General features: G+C 34.3%; 1 protein-coding gene across 1 annotated transcript; it reads right to left on the minus strand.

Moving 5' to 3' along the window:
- Nucleotides 1-1298: 1298 nt before the first annotated feature.
- Nucleotides 1299-14520, minus strand: LOC123546940 (uncharacterized). The gene is made up of 11 exons (XM_045333615.2): nucleotides 14393-14520; nucleotides 11915-12129; nucleotides 11256-11397; nucleotides 9971-10072; nucleotides 8414-8963; nucleotides 6118-6347; nucleotides 5027-5191; nucleotides 4477-4586; nucleotides 3953-4009; nucleotides 2974-3055; nucleotides 1299-1902 (listed from the first exon to the last, which is right to left on the minus strand). The coding sequence occupies exons 1-11, from the start codon at nucleotides 14448-14450 to the stop codon at nucleotides 1781-1783; spliced, it is 1833 nt and encodes a 610-aa protein (XP_045189550.2). The 5' UTR covers nucleotides 14451-14520; the 3' UTR covers nucleotides 1299-1780.
- Nucleotides 14521-19754: the final 5234 nt, after the last annotated feature.

Consider the following 19754-nt stretch of genomic DNA (forward strand, 5'->3'; position numbering starts at 1 on the left):
TGGATGCAGGAGTTAAGCAGAATGTGCTTGCGCATTTTTTGTGTGTAAGCTGTGGTTCTATCTTTTCATACCGCAAAGCGTTACTCACATAAACAAGCCGATAAAACTATAGAAGAACTGTTGCTTGCCATGTGCTTCCGGTCCAATAACTGTTTGATTGACATGTGGTTCCGATCAAATAGCTGCTGACAAAACAAAATGTTCCTAAGTAGTTAGAGGTGTTATTTCGTTTGTTATCATTTTCTGATTAGCTTTTATGGATGCAGATATTGATCCGATTGATTCACATCAATGTAAAACACTATATTATTTCGCAGTACCAATTTATAAATCGTTTCATTCGCCCAAATATTCTACCTCTTTCTATTATAGTTTTCAACAGAGTATAAAAAATCTATCTGGACACAATTCCTATAGTTACAGTCGTAAAACAGAAAAATCGATTCAGTTTCGTTTCAGGTTTGATACATGGTGGCCTGAACGAGCAAAATATTATAGTACACGAACTTCCCGGACAAGAAAACATACCACGTGATCAACGTATTCATGATGTTTCTGCCATGTTAGATTTTGGTGACGTCACTGATTCATACATAGTGTTTGATGTCGCCATCTGTATCACGTATCTAACTATCAACTGCCCAGAAGAACGACAGATAGACGTTGGCGGTCATGTACTTGCAGGGTACTATGAGGCCACTTCTCTTAACGAAAACGAATTCAATGCTTTGAAAACTTTAATTTGTGCTCGGCTATGTCAGTCTCTCGTGTTTGGCGCACATTCTTACGCACAACAGCCAGGAAACACTTACTTGTTGACTACCGCAAAATGTGGTTGGTCATTATTACACAAGTTATGGCTAATGCCGTGCAATGAGCTATATGCAAGGTGGAAAGAACTAATGGAACAATACGAATAGGATTTCTCGACATGTCCTTAAAATTATACATCTAAAACGTAATGTCTTCATGGCACTTGGTTGATTCCAAATGTACGTGCAAAGAATTCATTATAGCTATATTAAGCTTAAATGCTGTAAAAGAACATTTGTATTTGTACATGAAGAGTATTACATGTTTATTAAAGTCGTTCTTTATAACACTTATTGAAGTTTAAAAGCTGTTTTAGGAAATATCGCGCATCTGTGGAAACTCTTATTTGTTCGTTAAACGAGTTTCTTGCTCTGTGCTTTAAAATGCTATTAAAGAACAAATTGTATCTGTAATAAGCATTTAGCTTTAATGAAAAGAATTCATTATACGAGTAGTTAAATTGAGCTTAAATGCTCTGTAAAACGCCTTAAAATGTCTAGGTCTAGGCAGTGGGCTGATTTATTTATATTTTCATTAGCAATGTTAAGAGCTAACGCTTCCAGAATTACAGTTGCTATATTGAGTTTATTAAATAAATGCGATACTAGAGCAAATTTAATAAATTTAAAGTTCTAGAGTTAAAAGTGTGAATTTATTGTCTGATACATAATCATTCTGATTACTAGCATTAAAATAAATAACGGCGATGTTCAGACTTTCAGATATACAGCGTGATGTTGAAATACTCTGGTCTTATAAGTAGCAGGTATATTTAAATTGGTTTTAATTATTCCTTTTAGATTGAAGTATATATTAACATAAACATATTTGAAATAATGGTTTCTGAGAACATCTGGTATGCAACTGAATGTATTATTCTGGAGTAAAATTTCATTTCAATAAAACAACAATGGTCATTTTAATTACATGTCAGTTTCACAATTTACAATTAATGAACAGTTCACGGCTACCCGCTAGATGGGCATTTGTTACACGTCTTCGGACAAGAAGATACCGACGCCACAGGATCATTGCAGACATTGTACCCAATAGATAGGAGACGAGAACATTGTGGAGTATCGTTACACGCTGAAAAAGAAACAAAACGATGGTAGAGTTGAACAGAACATGGCCTGGCCTAAAATTAATTAAAAGTATTGACGCAATTTTACGCTACATATACCTGAAACATAATCGTGCTAACAGTTAGCTTAAGATGAGGATGACATTAAACAGCTTGATGGTGCAAAAATTAACATGACATGAAGATCAAACAAAGCATGACTGTGCTAAAATCAATATGAAAATACGATACAAAAAAGTAAACAAATTATAACGGTGCTACCAAACAAATTAACTTGTTTCTGGTACTGGCCACGGAAAGTACAGAATGGTAACGAAGAGTTAAAACTGTGATGATACTGATGATAAACTATCATGATGTTGTTATCAGCTGTTACTGCTCATTGAGTGAGCAGGAAATGATTAGAATGAAGTTGCTTACAATATAATAGAAATAAATAAAACGTGATGCTGTTGAAAAAAATCTAATGTGATGGTGCTGAAAGCGTCTACGATTGGCAGATCTGATAAAAAAACAAGCATTTACGACTGTCCTGACATTTGACATTAAGCAATTGCTATATTTGATGATGGTGCAAATGAAAAGATGAAAAGACATGATTTACGTCTAATACAAAATGGTATATTGGTTTAAACATAAACAAAGAAAGCGACATTAGTCGGAATCATTTTGCAAAGTAAAAACATAAATGGCCAACATTATTTACCGACCCTTTGTCAACAAGCTAAAAGCATAGTCTTTAAAAAAGAGCACTTGCGACATCATATGAAAAAAGCAGAAAATATGAAAAAGGACAAAACAAAAAAGACGTGTACTATACCCATGACTTTCCTTACACGTGGTTTCAGCCATTTATGGTCGAACATAGGAAGCAAGGCGTAAATCTATGTTACTATGGAGTATACAGAGATACTTGTGATACTGTTTAACAATTGAAAATCTAAATTCTAAGTTCTTGCATAACCATTTTTGGCTTCGTTTTGGATTTATATATTTTTATTTCAATTTATAATAAGTGGCCGATTTTAGTCGAAGTCACATATGCTAATTTGTAATTTGATGTAAAGGTTACTCACTTCCACCGCATTTATCGTTACATAGACTGCCTGTGCAGCAGTTCCAGCAAGTAGTAGCCTTCTTCATATTAGAGTTGCATAGCTTGAAATACAATTAATGATATATTTATAATAACTGAAGTGTGTTCCATCTTAAATTTATTTTACCTCGACACTAATAACTAATCTGAAACCCTAACGCGGCGACCGCTTCTTGCAAAATGAATACCGGTTATAGACAAGAAATTTTGATAGATACACCGGTAGGGCTTGAATCCATGACTTCAGGGTTGAGCGCCCGGAAATTATCAAAACTAATGAAGTATTCACAAAACAATCAGATTAAGGTAAATAAACATGACAAAAAAATTGTTTTAGCATTCATGTAATAAGTAACAATCAGGAGGTGCTAACTGGTTCTATTTTAAAATAATTATGCCGTGTCCAGAGCCGTCTATAAATAGATACATCATAATACTGTACATTATTTGTGCAAAAAATTAAATAAAAACACTTTGATAGGTGTTGTAAATAAGTCAAACCTGTGTTAAAGACCACCTCTAAACAGAGACCACCTGACTCAAAAGACCACATGTTTTGTTTCCCATTTTAACATTTACAGTGTATTTTAACCTGTGAATAAAGACCACCTCCCAATAAAGACCACATTTTGGCTCTCTAATGGTGGTCTTTATAGACAGGTTTGACTGTATATGAATTATAGAGGTTGTAATAATGCTCCCAGCGCATTTCAGCGAAAAACATCCTGCTCTTTAAAGATTTCTAAGTACCAGTAGCCAGCAAACCCATATCCGCCCTCATTGGACAGACAACAGTTGCCAATTATGGACGGATTGCTAGACATAGGTTTAATGGACAGACTGTGCTCTCTGATTTCATTTTGACGTCTGTTAAAAGGTTCATTATAGAATCGCATAAATACCGATTTCAGCATAAGTAAATATCAAACCATAAGTGTTATACAAACAAATAATTATACCGACTGACTCATGCACCTGTGAGTGTACCCTTGGCTTCCTTGAAAAACTGCACAGACCTGGTTTAAAGTAACAAAAGTTATTTTGATAAAGGTAGATTACATTCGCCATTTTCTTACAGACCGACAAACTACATGATTTCCACTTTGATGTAACAAGTCAAATATAATAAGGTCAAAGTATATATAAGCTATTCATATCTTAGCATCAACTCTTACTTTCTGTAAAATATTATTTATAAGTAAGTATTTTATTAGAAACATTGAACAACATAACATCGAATGAACGCAATGTGAACAGTTAAAGAAGTGTCGAATAGTTTAAGTTAAATCCTTCCAATAAGACCAACAAAAACCTTTTTACCTGCAAAGCAAAAGGTCAATTCAGTTTTAATGAGCAAAGAAAGGACGAATGTGACCGAATTCCCGCATGTCCCTATATAATATAAGTTGAATGTTTTAGTTCACGACACTCTCCTGCAAAGTCAAATTCAGAAAGCAATAATACAATAGATTAAACTACCTACCTCACCAGTATAACACTGGGAAGTTGTCCTACAGCGTCCGTTTAAGATCGTGTTTGCGCATGCGTAACATACAGGGGGTTTTGGAGTTGTTGTTGCAGCATTCGTATGTACTTTGATAAAATAAAATGTTAGTTAACATGTTTATTCTTTAAATAGCCCTTTCGTAGGTATACTTTCTCACACACTGTAACTAATTTTTAAGTAGACATTTAAATAAAACATGCTAAGATATGTGAGATTTTCATGGAACACGATGAGGAAAAAACTTAATCAACAGATGTTCTCAAATATATGTATCAATCTGCTTGTAACGTTACATCCCGATCTGAACATTGCCTGTAGTGTATGTGTATTGTACAAGCGCGAGTACAAAGTCGAGGGCGAAAGCAACAGGTTATTGACATTTTAGTGGTATTAGAAAAAAATGATTTTTTATGTATAAATTCAAACTAAAATGTTAAACAAGAAAACAAAAATCTGTGATTGACAAGGGAACACTCACACATAAAATGAACTTGTGGCCGTCACTGATTAAGTTTAAATAGCTAACCTGTTGAAGCTGTCGCTGGTGGTAATGTTGATGTCGGAGCAAGAGTAAATCCACCGTGGGCAACAGTTGCTGTTTGTCGCGGTGCAGCTGTGGTAGTGTGAATAGTTCCTTGTGGTGCAACTGTACTATGATTAGGCGGTGTTAAAAGATTGAGCATTGGCAAACCTACCGAATCAAAAACGTTCTAAAAATAATTTTCAGATACAACATGTGAATGGCAGGTACTGATTTTTATAGATCACAATATATGTAATAAACAGAAGTCAAGTGGTCTCAGGATAACGATATGTTTGCTCTTTTGACTTTTGTTTTCTACATCATTATTGTTTGTTTTTAGTTAGCATATGTATAGTTCAAAAGAGTATTTTTATTGAATTATCTATAACGTTACAGATTTTCCGGCACATACGGAAAGACTGAAAGCGTTTGATATAATGGCGGCAAGGTATTTAGAAAGAATCTCCATTTTAATGACATGTCCGTTGAGAATGCTTGTACAGAATAATAATTTTAGATACAGTATATCTCTAATTATCAATGAAAAATCGAATATTTGTTGTTTGAACAGATCGATATAATATGGCTGCGATCAAAAAGGCAACTAATTTATTAATTAAGCTCTACGCTACAAAGAAATAAGGACAGTCATTTGTCCAAATGTACTGAATAATGTTAGAAAATACGGTACAAATCAAAATTTACTTCGTTTGATAAAGAGGGTTTATAAAGTTTTCTAATTGACAAACATGTGTTTATTTTGAAGAAGCCATCCAGCTGGCATACGGAAGGTCGATGGTTCTGCCCAGGTGTCCACCTGTGATGAAATAATGCCCCGAGGGGACCGGGGGCTTTCCTCCACCATCAAATAGCTGGAAAGTTGCCATTTGACCTATAACTCTGTTGATGTGACGGTAGCCCAAACGAATCTAAATGCCAACTACAGATGGTTAAACCAAATTATCATTAGAGGAACTTTTACACTTAATATTCCAAGAAGAATATTCTTTATACGTATTTAACTAAGGAGATAATTCTTCATACCTGAAGAAAAGTTTTTATACCGTATGGTCTTAGGAGAAAATTATCTATACCTAATAGTCCAAGAATGTAGTTCTTCGCCATTACAGCCGCATTAGCACCGGCAACAGCAATATTACCAATGGTAAGGTTGTTTGGCCCAGTCCCTGGATGTGCTCCGCACAGGCCGAGGCATAGCGGTTTTGGTATCCCTGGGAAGTTACTAACTGGTGGGGTAATGTTAGGCTTGGTAAGTGAAGCTATGTTATGTCCATTTATATATAAGCTTGCACCATAGTGAGGACTGAAAATGAAGATCACCATATTGATGGTACATGTAACAGGTTGAAACAACAGAAAAATTTACGTGTCTTAGGACTTGGAAACTAAGTATTTATTAACTTTATGGACTTACTGCCTTTTGATGTAATCTGAAATGAAGGAAAGGAGGAATATTTCTAAAATATGTGCTTTGAAAGGAAATAAAAGAAAAAAATATTTTACATGTTACGAAACCCTTTGACAAAATTATTCCTCTGCATTGTCTATCTTGAGAGATTGATTTAAAGAAAATACTTTCCTATACGGTAGATTATAATAGAAGTAGTTAATAATACAAAAAATATATCAGTAGACACAACCTTCGTTTTCGCTACCCGTCGTGAGAATTTCTATTGCTTTAGGTAATTGGCACTTTTACTAAACTCGTGGCGTCGTGTGCAGACACACTGTTAACCTCATTATCAAAGAAGTTGTATACGAAGTTGTATTTTGTATTGAAAGTCAAATCTCTCAAAAACTATCAGTAACTTTTTTAATCAGAATTTTTGGCGGCAACTTTATTTCAAAACGGCTTCCTAAAGTCAATTATTTCCCACTTTCTTACAAATTAAATATTCTTGAAAATGTAATGTATGCATTTTGTATGTTAGGTAAATGCTAGAATCTGTATACAAGTTAATATGGAACATTAAATTCCATCTTGTCACATTAAAATGGAGATATTTGTGCTTTGATACTTCTTGAAAACATTAGCATAACATGAACAAAACACATTCTTACAAATAAAGTTTGTCTATAACAACAATTTCATCTGTATTATAAATACAAGTAACCATTAAACTACAGAATGACGAATTCAAATTAAAAGGTAAAAAACTAAAATATACTTTAGGTCTATCAGAGTAGAAAGATATTCTCCTTGCTACTGTTGCTTTAATGGTTTTCAATTCATAACACATGTAGTAAATTATTTACATATAACGGTGTATTCAATCCGTAGGATAGTTAGTTCCTTTTAAAATCTAGAAAAAGTTCAACAGTAACTGGACAAATCTGAATGATATATGATTACAAGATTGGACCAATGGCGGCGAATTCGGATACAAAAGTAAGAATTGGTAGTGCTCAGCCAAAGTCGTTATAATCAAGTAGAAAACAATATTTATTCTTATCAAAATATATCGGAAAGCCCCAAACTCAGGAAGTTTTACACTACAGACACCTTTTAGATGTAGATACTTACCTTTTTTTCTGGTGCCATATGTAATAAAAGAAGTCAATTCACTACAATATTGTTTTGAAGCATTTTCTCTTTTATATCATCAGTTAGTTGACATGTCCAGATATTAGTAAACCAAGCCGGTATACATGCTAAAGAAAGTAGATGTGAAGAAAATCACCCCACTAACCTATCAGGTCTATTAATGTTATAGCAATATCCAGGATGGTAAGCCTTTAAGCAGCCTCTGTTGTTCAAACGTTTATTTAATCAAGAGGTCAAAGGTCCTGCTTTTTTTCCTTCAAGAAAATCTTATTAGAAAAAGACCTTGTCCAAGACTCACATTTAAGAGTGATTGTAATTCTTACGCTGATTATACTAAGCACTTGTTCAAGGTGGTTCCACGTTTTGAAATTCAGATGACTGACAAAAACAAAATATATAATCAGATGTTACCAGAAATATTAATGGTATGATTCAATTTTTTTATTTTCTCTTTACCCACCAGGAAGGAACCATTCTGATGCATTTCAATCGTTTTGATACCCTCATATCAACAATAAACTATAACAATAGAAATTCTTACTTGACTTCAGTTAGCTCAACAAAATGGTTTCAAGCACGACAATTGTTATGCAATCTATTATAATGCCATATACTACATTGTTCCACAAAAAAAGTTTTGACAGGTCGTGTAAAACTAAAGGGAAACATTTGACCGTTGGAAAATAACTCAATTCGAAACAGACTAAATTTCATATATGCCTTCCCAATGTTAATATCAACTGACTGACTTAGACTCCAAGCTCGGTTTTCAGAGACATGGGGACAAGCTAAACGTAAGTTACTATCATTATGTTAAGCTTTACCTGAATGAACTAGCTATTGTATACTTGACATTTGGCAATGGTTTAAATACTGCCGACACGTGAAAATGGTGATGGTGCCCATTACTGTGAGCATAATGCACATGTAGATGCAGATGTTGGTTGCTGATATGTAATGACGCACCATGAGAATGATGTGCTGTTCCGTGCGTTGTAAAGAAGTAATGCGTGTTGCTATGGTGATGGTGATGTCCGAACTTTGCCAGGACGGTATGCGTAAATCCTGTTGCGAAATTGTTTATAGCGGAATATATGCTATGCGAAGGTAAATGTCCAAATGTATGATGATGACTGTGCTGGAAACCAGACATATGTGACGGCAAATAGTGAAAACTTCCGCCATGTCCAAATATATGCGCCAAACCATTTATCAAGCCAAGAGTGCGTGTATTTCGACGAACACTTGTTTGCTTACTTTCGTCATCAAATGAAAAAGAGATGTTTCCACTGACATTGAATGCCGCTACCTTAGTATAAAGGACGTTTGATACATTTGCAACAAATCCAAAGTCGTCAAAAGTCATGTTTTGTACTGAAAAACAATCATGACAAAAGTAGTAAGAAGAATGTGTGTAGTTGAGTTTGTTCATTTGTAAAACGAATAATTTTGGATGACTTTAACGTATTATTTCCCTTGTCTGTGTATCATAACAATTCTCTTGTACTGATCATCGCTGCCTTCACGTCAGTCAAAGCTGAATTTCGCATGACTATAGGCTATAGTCTTATCAAGGTCAACGTTAAGGTCAACAAACAAGATTCGTGATTTCTTCGATGAAATCGTACTATTTGTTGCTAACTGATAGTAATGACTCTTATCTAGAGCAAATAACTATATTCAAAATTTTTAATTTAAACCTGGTCTTCCATGGTTTACGTATTCGCACTACGTGATTTCGGCATCCTTCGGCAGTAACAGAAAGTTATTTTTCATTACAATTAACTGCAGAATGCCAAAAATCGGATACGCACAGGCGTAAACGAACAGAAACTGCCGATTGTGATAATTAATTCCACCTTAACTTGCTTTTCAGAAACCGGCTTTGCTTAACGAAAATGGCTCTATGCAAATCAGTTCTTTGTTTATTGAACACCTAAATTAGTCGACTGTTACACCTAAATTAGTCGACTGTTTGATTTGTTTTGTCAACAGTACTTATTTGAAGTTTTTCCTGAGTTTGTTTTCATCTAATGAGTATCTAGTTTCAATTTTACTAGCCTCTCACTAGCCATAGACGTTCACACATAGCATTAGATAATAGCAGAGCGTCGAATATTAGCATTTTTGCTGTAAATATTTCAGTTACTTGGGATATGCCTCCGAAATGCTGTGTATGAACATGACAATTTATTATTGAACTCGTCTCATCTTCAACCATCAGCTTTTAGTCTGGAAAGTTGGTAAGCAGCTTTGGTTACATGACGAGTTACCATCAGTGATAATTTGAAATGCTGATCTATGACTGAAACTGAGGTAATTTATCATTACAGATATGGCAAAGAAAATGTATTTGAGTAATTAAGACATAACGTATTTACTCGGTTGTTCACATCTCGGTCCCATAAATCCTACCGCACATGCGCAGTGATCATTTCCGACACACGTTCCTCCATTTTTGCAAAAGGATGGGTCACATATACCTGAATAAAAATGTAAAATCATTTGAATTGGTAAACACTTTATATTTTAACAATATTCTAATCAAATAACTTATACGTATATTGTATATTAACTTTGATTTTTATTTAAAAATGCAGTTGATATGTTTTCCTAGCGCGCTACATAGCAGAATTTTAAGTTAATGTTTTGTTTACATGTTCTGGTACAAAACGTGCAGTGCCTGGTTAAATTGAAAAACACCTTTGTTCAAATATCATATATTACCAGTTTCAGAATAACAAAAAAATGCTGTCAGTTTATGTATGGTTTGATCCCTGACGGATCAAACTTATTCTGACAATAAATAATTGTAAAAATCTATGATAAAGTTATCTACTTCAAAGTCATATAGGATATACTCATTTCAGATTACAGCTTACTGTTAGTACAATTGTCGCTTTGACGGACCAGCAACACGATAAATGTTGTTTCAGAAAAAAACGTATAAGAGCAAATGTGCGTTTTGTCTAGTATTTTTTTTGTTTTTGTTGGGTTTAACGTCGCACCTACACAATTATAGGTCATATGGCGACTTTCCAGCTTTGATGGTGGAGGAAGTCCCCAGGTGCCCCTACGTGCATTATTTTATCACAAGCGGGTACCTGGGTAGAACCACCGACCTTCCGTAAGCCAGCTAGATGGCTTCCATACATGAAGTATTCAACGCCCCGAGTGAGGCTCAAACCCACATGAGGGGCAAGTGATTTGAAGTCAGGGGTCTAGTAATCAAAACACAACGAAGATGCTATCTGTATACGGACAAAGGTCCGGGACTACACGAACAAGTACTACTGAACAACAAGAACCGTGTTGTAGCAAACTCTGAACTATATAAAATTGTTATGTTAAAGTTTTAGAATGAGTGTTTCCATTTATTACTGTATGAAGGAATTAAGATTTAATTTTTCTTCTAAACATGTACATACCAGAAGCTCGGAACTCAAGACTCAAGTCTTAGTAGTTAACACATGAAATTAACTGAAATTGTAACATTATATTGCAAAACTATAAATTGTTTGAAGTAGTATATTATGCTATATGTATTATACTAAAATCGTAGGTGTAATCATTTTATTACTACCTGGTGATGTCAAAAGTTGTTTATGACTACATTAAATATAATAATGTAGTACAAAGTAGGTTGAAAACGAGTTGTGATCTTACTATGAGGACGGCAGCCAAGGACGTGTATCTTTGAACAGTTGATGGCATGCCAGTGGCTGAAGGTAAGACTTTTAGTATAGAGAACAGGGTTAAATATCATCCATGCATCTTTCCCAGAATGTGACCACTCTCCTGCAATATCCTGAAGACACAAACATAAGGATACAGTCACTGATATGCCATAAGTCTTGAACTTGAGTTCTGTGACGTGAAACATGTGCTGAACTCTAAACCACAATGAAGTAATTAGTGCCTACGTATGGAAAACAAAACGTCTTACACAATGAGATTTTATACGCACACTGTTACAAGTTTTTCTGTCGGCGGTACCTTTAATGTCTATCAACATGAAATTGCTGCATTCATTTTTTTCTTTTTTCTATTTTCAGGGTGTGGGGGTGGGGTAGTTGGGGAAAGAGCCTGTATCTTGTAAACCAGTAAAATTGGCCAAGATTTTTTATGAACATCTGAAAATCTCCATAAAACACTGTTTACGGGTTGACGTTCGCGATATTTGTTTTCGTGAATATTGGCAAACGAGTTCAAAATACTCCCTGATTTTAACTATGAAGCACGAGATTAAGTCTTTTTTCATCATGCCTAGAAATAGAACTGCCGCGAAACATACAAACCTGTAGTGAACATAATGTTTGACCTACCTCCGAGTAAATTCGTTCTTGTTTTGTGAAGTCCGAAGCTTCTATATATGTAACATTGAAATGACCATCGGCCAGTGCTCTATCATAATCACATGCATGAATCGTTATCTTCTCAACAATGTTGCGATGTGGAAGGTTAAAAGTTTGTACACGACCATCTGATGAAGCTGACTGTGAAAAAGGGACATTTCTCAAAGAGTCGTGGCATACATTTGCTGTAAAATAAAAAAAAAGATACCCCACCAAGTCGCATTATAGTGACACCGGGCTCACCAATCCTAGCACATTCCTCTTAATGCTGAGCCCCAAGCAAGGAATCTACTATTTGTACGTTTTTGATATGACGCGGAAAGGAGTAGAACTTATGATATCTCGCACTTTCGAAGCACTAGTCTACCGAGGCGGTCTAAAAATACTTTAGTTTTATGTCAGGACATTCTGTAAATGACAGCTGGCAGCTACACACAGAAATAATGATATATAATGTGTATGTCGAATATTATTTAACAAGTGCATTGGTATTTATTATAATATATGTACGTTATGCCTTTTAGAATGTGCACATCTTGTTAAACTATCAAACTATACGAAGTATAATAATAATAGTATAATATAATACTGCATATTCTAATATGACTAACAATGCTTTAATCATCACAACGATGTTATGTTGACGTCACGTTAACGCGATATTTAGCCCAAGTACGCATCAAGAACTGATAACGCTTTCAAACTGCATGAAACATTTTACTTATTAACATGTTTTAAACGAAATGTCACATTGAACAAATGTGTTAAACAAATTTACACGCATACCGAGTTAGTTATTCGCTTTGCTGAATAATTCGCAATAATTTTCGCCCGAACTGAACTCTGCCGCAAGACGTATTATCATTTCCGGCCCCGGCGTGTATAAACAAAGACCTACTATTAGCACCATGCTTGCGCGAAGGAACAGTTCCATCATGTTTGATATAAATTTTACAATAAAGAGCATATTAGAATCGAAATAATTTATAACTGCGCCCTCGTGAAATTATTACGCACGACATATAACCGCCCATCGTGTATAAAGAGCAATAAATCACTGTTTTGCTATGAATTATTTCTTAAATAAATATCGGTATTTGTCATAATTAATTCCAAACCATACAACAAACTGTAAGTTAAAAATGGCAAAAATGGTCATAGAAATTTAAACAAATTCTGACAACGACATGTGCATAAAATTTTGATAACTGTCATTGCAATAACGGTTTTAATGAAACACAAAAGTAAGACCAGTTTCGAAGTTTACTTTACGGTGACATAAAGTGAACTTCTTAAGCGTTGGAAATATTTGTAAATCATAGATTTGCGCTTTATATTTAAATTGTTATGCTTAAAAGTTTTGTTTATTATCATTTTATACTCATGTTACGACTGTTGTATACGGGTGTCATTTTGTTGTTTGGGAAAGTTAGTAAAACTTGATCACCAGGATGGCAAAGACCTATGCAATATTTAAAGGTTATTAACTTTGAATGTGGAGATATGCACGAGTTCTGCAGCGGTAATATTGCGCGACTTTAGGAGCGCAATATTATCCGTGAAAGAACGAGTGCATATATCCAAATTCAAAGTTGATAATTTTTTTATTACATACCCAATATCAAATAATTGATTTATGTCTAAATAATCGTTCTGTAACGGAAGACAGGAGAAATACGAAAAGAATTTCTGAGAAAATGTAATACACAAATCAAATTGACGCGCATTAATATTTTCCGCGAAAATGACGTCAACTTGTTGTCGCAACGTGCGCGTGGACGCCATGGACGTCACGCGATTCTTTCCATTAAAACGTTACCACGTCCGATACGAAAACCTTCCACGTCAATATAGAAAAATACTGCACGATCACGGTCCATTTAAACTCAATGGAAAATAAATTTAGTTATGTAATAAATATGTATTTACAAACACGCAAGTATGTAACCATGCCGGTACCGAATTATTCTAATCTAATTTCACATACAAAATTCTAACTGACATATTTAATATACAATATGAAATAAGACAATGCCTCAATCGGGAATCGTTACAGTCCATCAGCTTGCCCAGAAATATGCGTGTGTATCAAATTTAAAAATGGATTTTGGAATTATAGAAAACGTATTTGTACTGATGTGCAGGACGTTGCGGTTCGGACGATTTATGTGGACGCTTTTTACGCACAAGGTAAAAACGTATTCTTCCAAAAAAATCCGAAGTAAGACGCTCTGTGCACGTGCCGGAAGACCACATTTTTAATTCGATAGTATATCTCATTCCGTATATATCGTATGTTACCGTAGAGGCTTCGCGACCAAAATCGGTAGGATCGATTCCCTATTTAAGAATGATTTAATTGTCCATAAAATCCACATGAATAAACTTAAAGTCAACTTTTTTCCACGAAGAAAATAAAAGAAATTTTGAAACCGATTGTTTGCTTACCATTGGCATAGACTAATGCATGAAGGAAAAAAATACATGCCCTAAGTCCTGGTGTCATTTTGAGTGATTCTTATCTGAATCTGAGTTATCTTGAACACGTTTTATATACATGACATCTGCGGTTTTTAACCTTCCAAATTTATCATTTCCAAAGGTCAATTTCGGGTTTAAGCAAGTATATTTGTAGGTCATAGAAAGGTGAAAAATGTTTAATTATTTTTGTTCTTAACATATGATCTCCTTATAAGACAGTTTGTTATTGTACATTTTATTTTGTATGCTCAGTAAATAGTATAAAAAGTAAACATCACTTTCACTTAACTGATTGATTTAACATAAGAAACTGTAAAAAAAACTCTGCCATTAGTGGCGATCTATGCTTCTAAAAGGACAGGCCATTTTATACACTAAATCTTAAACTTCCTTAATTTATCAGCGATTTTTTTTCAAACATAAAATATGATTTTCATTAAAGGATAATTTGACTCTAACAATTTGTCGTACGCTCATTTAATATGTTTGAAAAAACCTATTGTTTCATTGGAATACTTTCTCAATATTTCCAGAGAAAAACGTAGATGAGAATCAAACATGCCAGATTTTAAGATTGTAAAACAAATGTTTAATTGTTATTAAAATTAACCCTTTCCACAAAATGTGGCTGTAGAATGGAAATTAATTAGAGTTACAATGTGTTTCTACGTTCATAATACAACCGCTTATTAAGTGATGGATACCTTCAAGATAATGCATATATATTGCGCTGACTTCATAATGGTTCCATGTTGGATCCACAAATTTTCATGAATATGCTATAGGTATATCACTGTGCAATGCACGATAAAAGGCTATAAAAATATTTGCATTAAGCCATCATTTCTTTGTGGCATTACATATATAACGGTATATTTGATCTAAGTTTTATGTGTAAAAACATGCACAATTACTTCATATAGTTAAATAAATGTAAAGTTAACAAGTATATGTGTATTAACATTTCTATGCTTTTGGTTTTAAATAGTGCGCACTGTCTACATGTATACATATATTCAAGACGAAATATTTTTCCCATTGGATTTCTTTAAAATTGCTTTATTTTTAGGAAACTTAAAATTGATAACCTAGGGAGTGATATCATAGCGCTTTTAACAGGAAGATGACTTATCTTTGTAATAAGTAGGACATAACCCCAATGGCACAGATAAGATTGAACTTCCATTTGTCTCATAATTTATTAGCATATTCAAAATGACACTTTCACCAGTTTTTGATACACGATGATTGACATTCATTTTGTATTAAATTGTAATTTGTACGAAGGTAGTTGTTTTAAATACTCTGCGGAGTAATTTGGACTATATTTTTCTAAACACCTACAGCCTCTGAAACGCTTTTGATTTGCAAAGATATACAAAAACAGTGATGCAAGTATACAAGTAGAACAGACAGCACTTTTTTGTTTTACGCTGTAGTAATATGAATATTCTCTGTTTGGGTACATGCCCTTTTGCCAATGTTTGCTTTTCCTGTATTTCCGCTTTGGTGATAACGTACAATTTTTGTCAAAAATGTATTAAGGTCCACTAAAAGATAACATTTTGATGCCTAGTAACTCCATGCTTTTTGGGGTAGCATTTGAAAGAGTTGTGTCTGCTGAACAAAAATTAGTGAATAAGCTTACCATATTAATATGCACTGCAGTCGTGTTTTCTGAATGCGAAGTGGTAAATTTTATGCTGCAATAACTCGTTTTCTGTTGAGGTATCGTTGAAAACCACACTGTAAAAACATAAAAATAAATTAGCATATTTTGTTATTTAATTTATATTTTCTTTTTCAGTAGACAATACACTTTCAAATGATAATAAAATCATACGAACTTACCAGGTATCAATATTTGATGTATTTTCAAAGCACTGTTACATAGTGCTAATTTGTGGACCGGATACCCTAAATCATTTCTAATTACAAAAAAAATGTACGTTGCATTAGGTAACTGAGTAACTAATCGATTCTTTCACTGAACGTACTGTCAAACCTGTATAAGGTGTCACTTTGAAAAGCCAACCACTTGTCTTCAGCGTTCACTATTGCTACTTCGCATTTCTATATCCAGACCAAATTAACCTGTATTAAGCAACATCCTGCCTTAAAGGGTCACTTTTGCTCCGTCTCTGGACTGGCTGCTGAGGACAAGTCTGCATGTATAAGTATTTATATCGGCAGACTTTTAAGCATACGGCATGTATGCATAACATGAACAATTATGCAACAGAGAGTATAACCTTGTTTGCAGATTTCAACTCAATGGCATCGATACATACTGAAATGCAGTAGAGTAAAAAAAACAAGCAAATTCGATGAATTGGTATCCTCCGCCGAAAGGGTTTGTGGTGAGGAATGGCAAAAAGATATATCCGGCAAAAAGTTAAGGATGTTAATAAGAAGCAAATAATTTCATTAGTCAAAATCAATTTAACAGAAAACAAATGTTTAATTAAAGAGTACATAATAAATGTATGATACTTTGATCCTGACTTAAGAATTTGTTTTGAATGGGATATGCTTACTGTAATAAGCTTAGCTTTTAAAATTAAATGCAGTTAATTGAAATGTGAGCTTGAAGTTTAACTGGAATGAAATATTGTCTTTAAGTGGTTTGGCACCAGGTGTTGCTGTTTTACATGTACATTTGAACTTAAAAGATCAGATGTCCTTAAGAGAACACAGGTAAGATATCTTGAACATGGCTGAGGGCAAGGTTTGTGCAGTCACAACTTAACATGTTGAAGGTTTGAACATTTAAAAAAAAAAGGAATGGAAATATATATATCTATATATAGATATATGTATATTTATTTTTTTAGGGGGTGGGGTTGCAGAGGAGAGGAAACAAAATTTCACATGTTGATTATAAATATTGATTGAAAATTAAAAATGAAAAAAAAAAAGGTAAAAGGGTGAAGTTGGAGTGGGGGGGGGGGCGAGCAGAGGATGCATGATCAGTGGTGGGCATGACTGGATGGGGAAGTGAGGTGGGGGAATGGTACAACTTGGAAGGTTTGAAAAAAATTTAAAATAAGAAATGAAAAAAAAAATATTTTTTTGGGGGGGGGGGGGGGGGGGGGGGGGGGGGGGGGGGTGTCACCAAGGCAAGTGGGTGACCAGGTGTGGGTGCGCAACTTCACATGTTTATAATAAATGTTCACAGAAAAGAATGAAAGAAATTTAATGAAATTCTGCCAAATGGTAAGTTTGTAATGTACAAATATGTGGATTTTTAGACAATTAAAGGGCAATAACTCTGAAGTTACAAAAAGAAATCCTTACAAAATTGTCTGTGCACAACCACATTATAGTGCTCTAAATTCTGTTAAAGTTTCATAGTTCTAGGTCAAATATGTCAAAAGTTATGATGCAGAAATTGGCATATCTATAGATCTATAGTACCCTATATAGTTAACACTAGAAACTTCTAAGGGCCATAACTCTGGTGTTTCTTGGGCAATCTGTCTGAAACTTGATGGGCCCCATAACCTCATAGTGGTGAACATGTATATGAAGTTTGTTTAAAAATATCTAAAATAAGGAATGAATTTTTCTTTTTCTTTTTTGGTGGGGGGGGGGGGGGGGTCAGAGGATAAGGGGGGGGGTGTGTGATCAAGGTAAGGGGGTGACCTGGTGTGGGTACACAACTTCACATGTTTACAATAAATGTTCATGGAAACGAATGAAAGAAATTTAATGAAATTGTACCAAATGGTAAGTTTGTTATGTACAAATATGTGGATTTTTATACATTTAAAGGGCAATAACTCTTAATTTACAAATAAATCCAAATGAAATTGTGTGTACACAACCACATTATGGTGATCTAAATTCTGTTTAAGTTTCATAGTTCTAGGTCAAATATATCAAAAGTTATGATGCAGAAATTGCCATATTTATAGTACCCTATATAGTTAACACTAGAAACTTCTAAGGGCCATAACTCTGGTGTTACTTGGGCAATCTGACTGAAACTTGACGGGCCGCAAGAACTCATTGTGGTGAACATGTATATGAAGTTTTAAATAAATATTCCCAACCATTTCCTAGATATGGCTCAGGACGGACGGACGGACGGAAAGATGGAAGGACGGACGGACGGAAAGACGGACGGACGGACAACGCCAAAACTGTATCCCTCCGACTTTCGTCGGGGGATAAAAAGACAAGAAACGGAACGCAAGAGGCAGGGTAGAAAGAAAAGACTATTTATGTTCGGACCACTTGTGACTGGACCTGCGTAGAGGTGCTTTTGATTTGATACTGATCAGCCTTTGGAGCAAACTGTTCTCTGTTTATTAGTAATCTTAAGCACTGACTGTATATACAATTGTTTCCAGTATTTAAGAATAATTAAAATTGTTGTTACTTGTAGAGGTTCTACCGTAAACGTTCATTTCTGCAAAATGCCCATGTTCACTTTTAAATGTTTCTGCCTATAGCAAGAGACAGACCGGATTATGAAACCGAGTGCTGCTTTGGCATACATGTTCTTATATAAAGTATTTGAACAGTAAATTCACTTAGATTTAGATAAATAATATCCGAAGTCATATTTATTACTTAATGTAACGTATGTACAATAAGTAGTACTGCTACATATCAACGTATAATCATGAAGAAATAAATGGTATCTTATTAGTTAGGTTTTTACTGTACGGTTTTATTATTTAACTTTTTTATTTGTTTTTCATTAATAGGTGACAAAAACTTTGGTTTCTATGCGTTCGCATTGGAAACAGTATTTTTCAGAACAGGGTCGTCTACTGAGAGAGTCGCAGCTGTTGTGTATTCTACCGGGTCTGCATTCAATTGTAAAGTCATAGTTTCCTAGAACTTCTAACCATCTGGCTAATTGTCCTTCACAGTTCATGAAATTCAGTAGCCATGTGAGTGAACCATGGTCTGTACGAATGGTAAAATGATTACCATATATGAAGTGATGGAAATACTTCACTGATTCTAAATTTGCAAGTAATTCTTCGCGGGTTGTACAGTAATTTTTCTCTGATTTTGATAAACATCTGGGGCCGTATTCATAAAGCATCTTAAGTATAAGTTTTGGCTTAAGTTTAAGATTTTACTTAAGTTTATGGTGATTTCAGCTTAAGTCTAAGTAAACACTTAAGTTCTATTCATAAAACAGCTTAAACTTAAGATACGTAAGAAATGACTTAAGTTAGAAAACAAAATGAGTACGATTAAAGTGTTGTTTTTCAGTTAAAAGCACTTTAAACATAATGGTGCATATTGTATCTGTCTGAAATTAATGTTTTTTTTTTAATGTTTCCGTCCACAATAAAAGCCAAGAATT

The sequence above is a fragment of the Mercenaria mercenaria genome, chromosome 9, assembly GCF_021730395.1.
Source record: "Mercenaria mercenaria strain notata chromosome 9, MADL_Memer_1, whole genome shotgun sequence".
Classification (NCBI taxonomy): domain Eukaryota; kingdom Metazoa; phylum Mollusca; class Bivalvia; order Venerida; family Veneridae; genus Mercenaria; species Mercenaria mercenaria.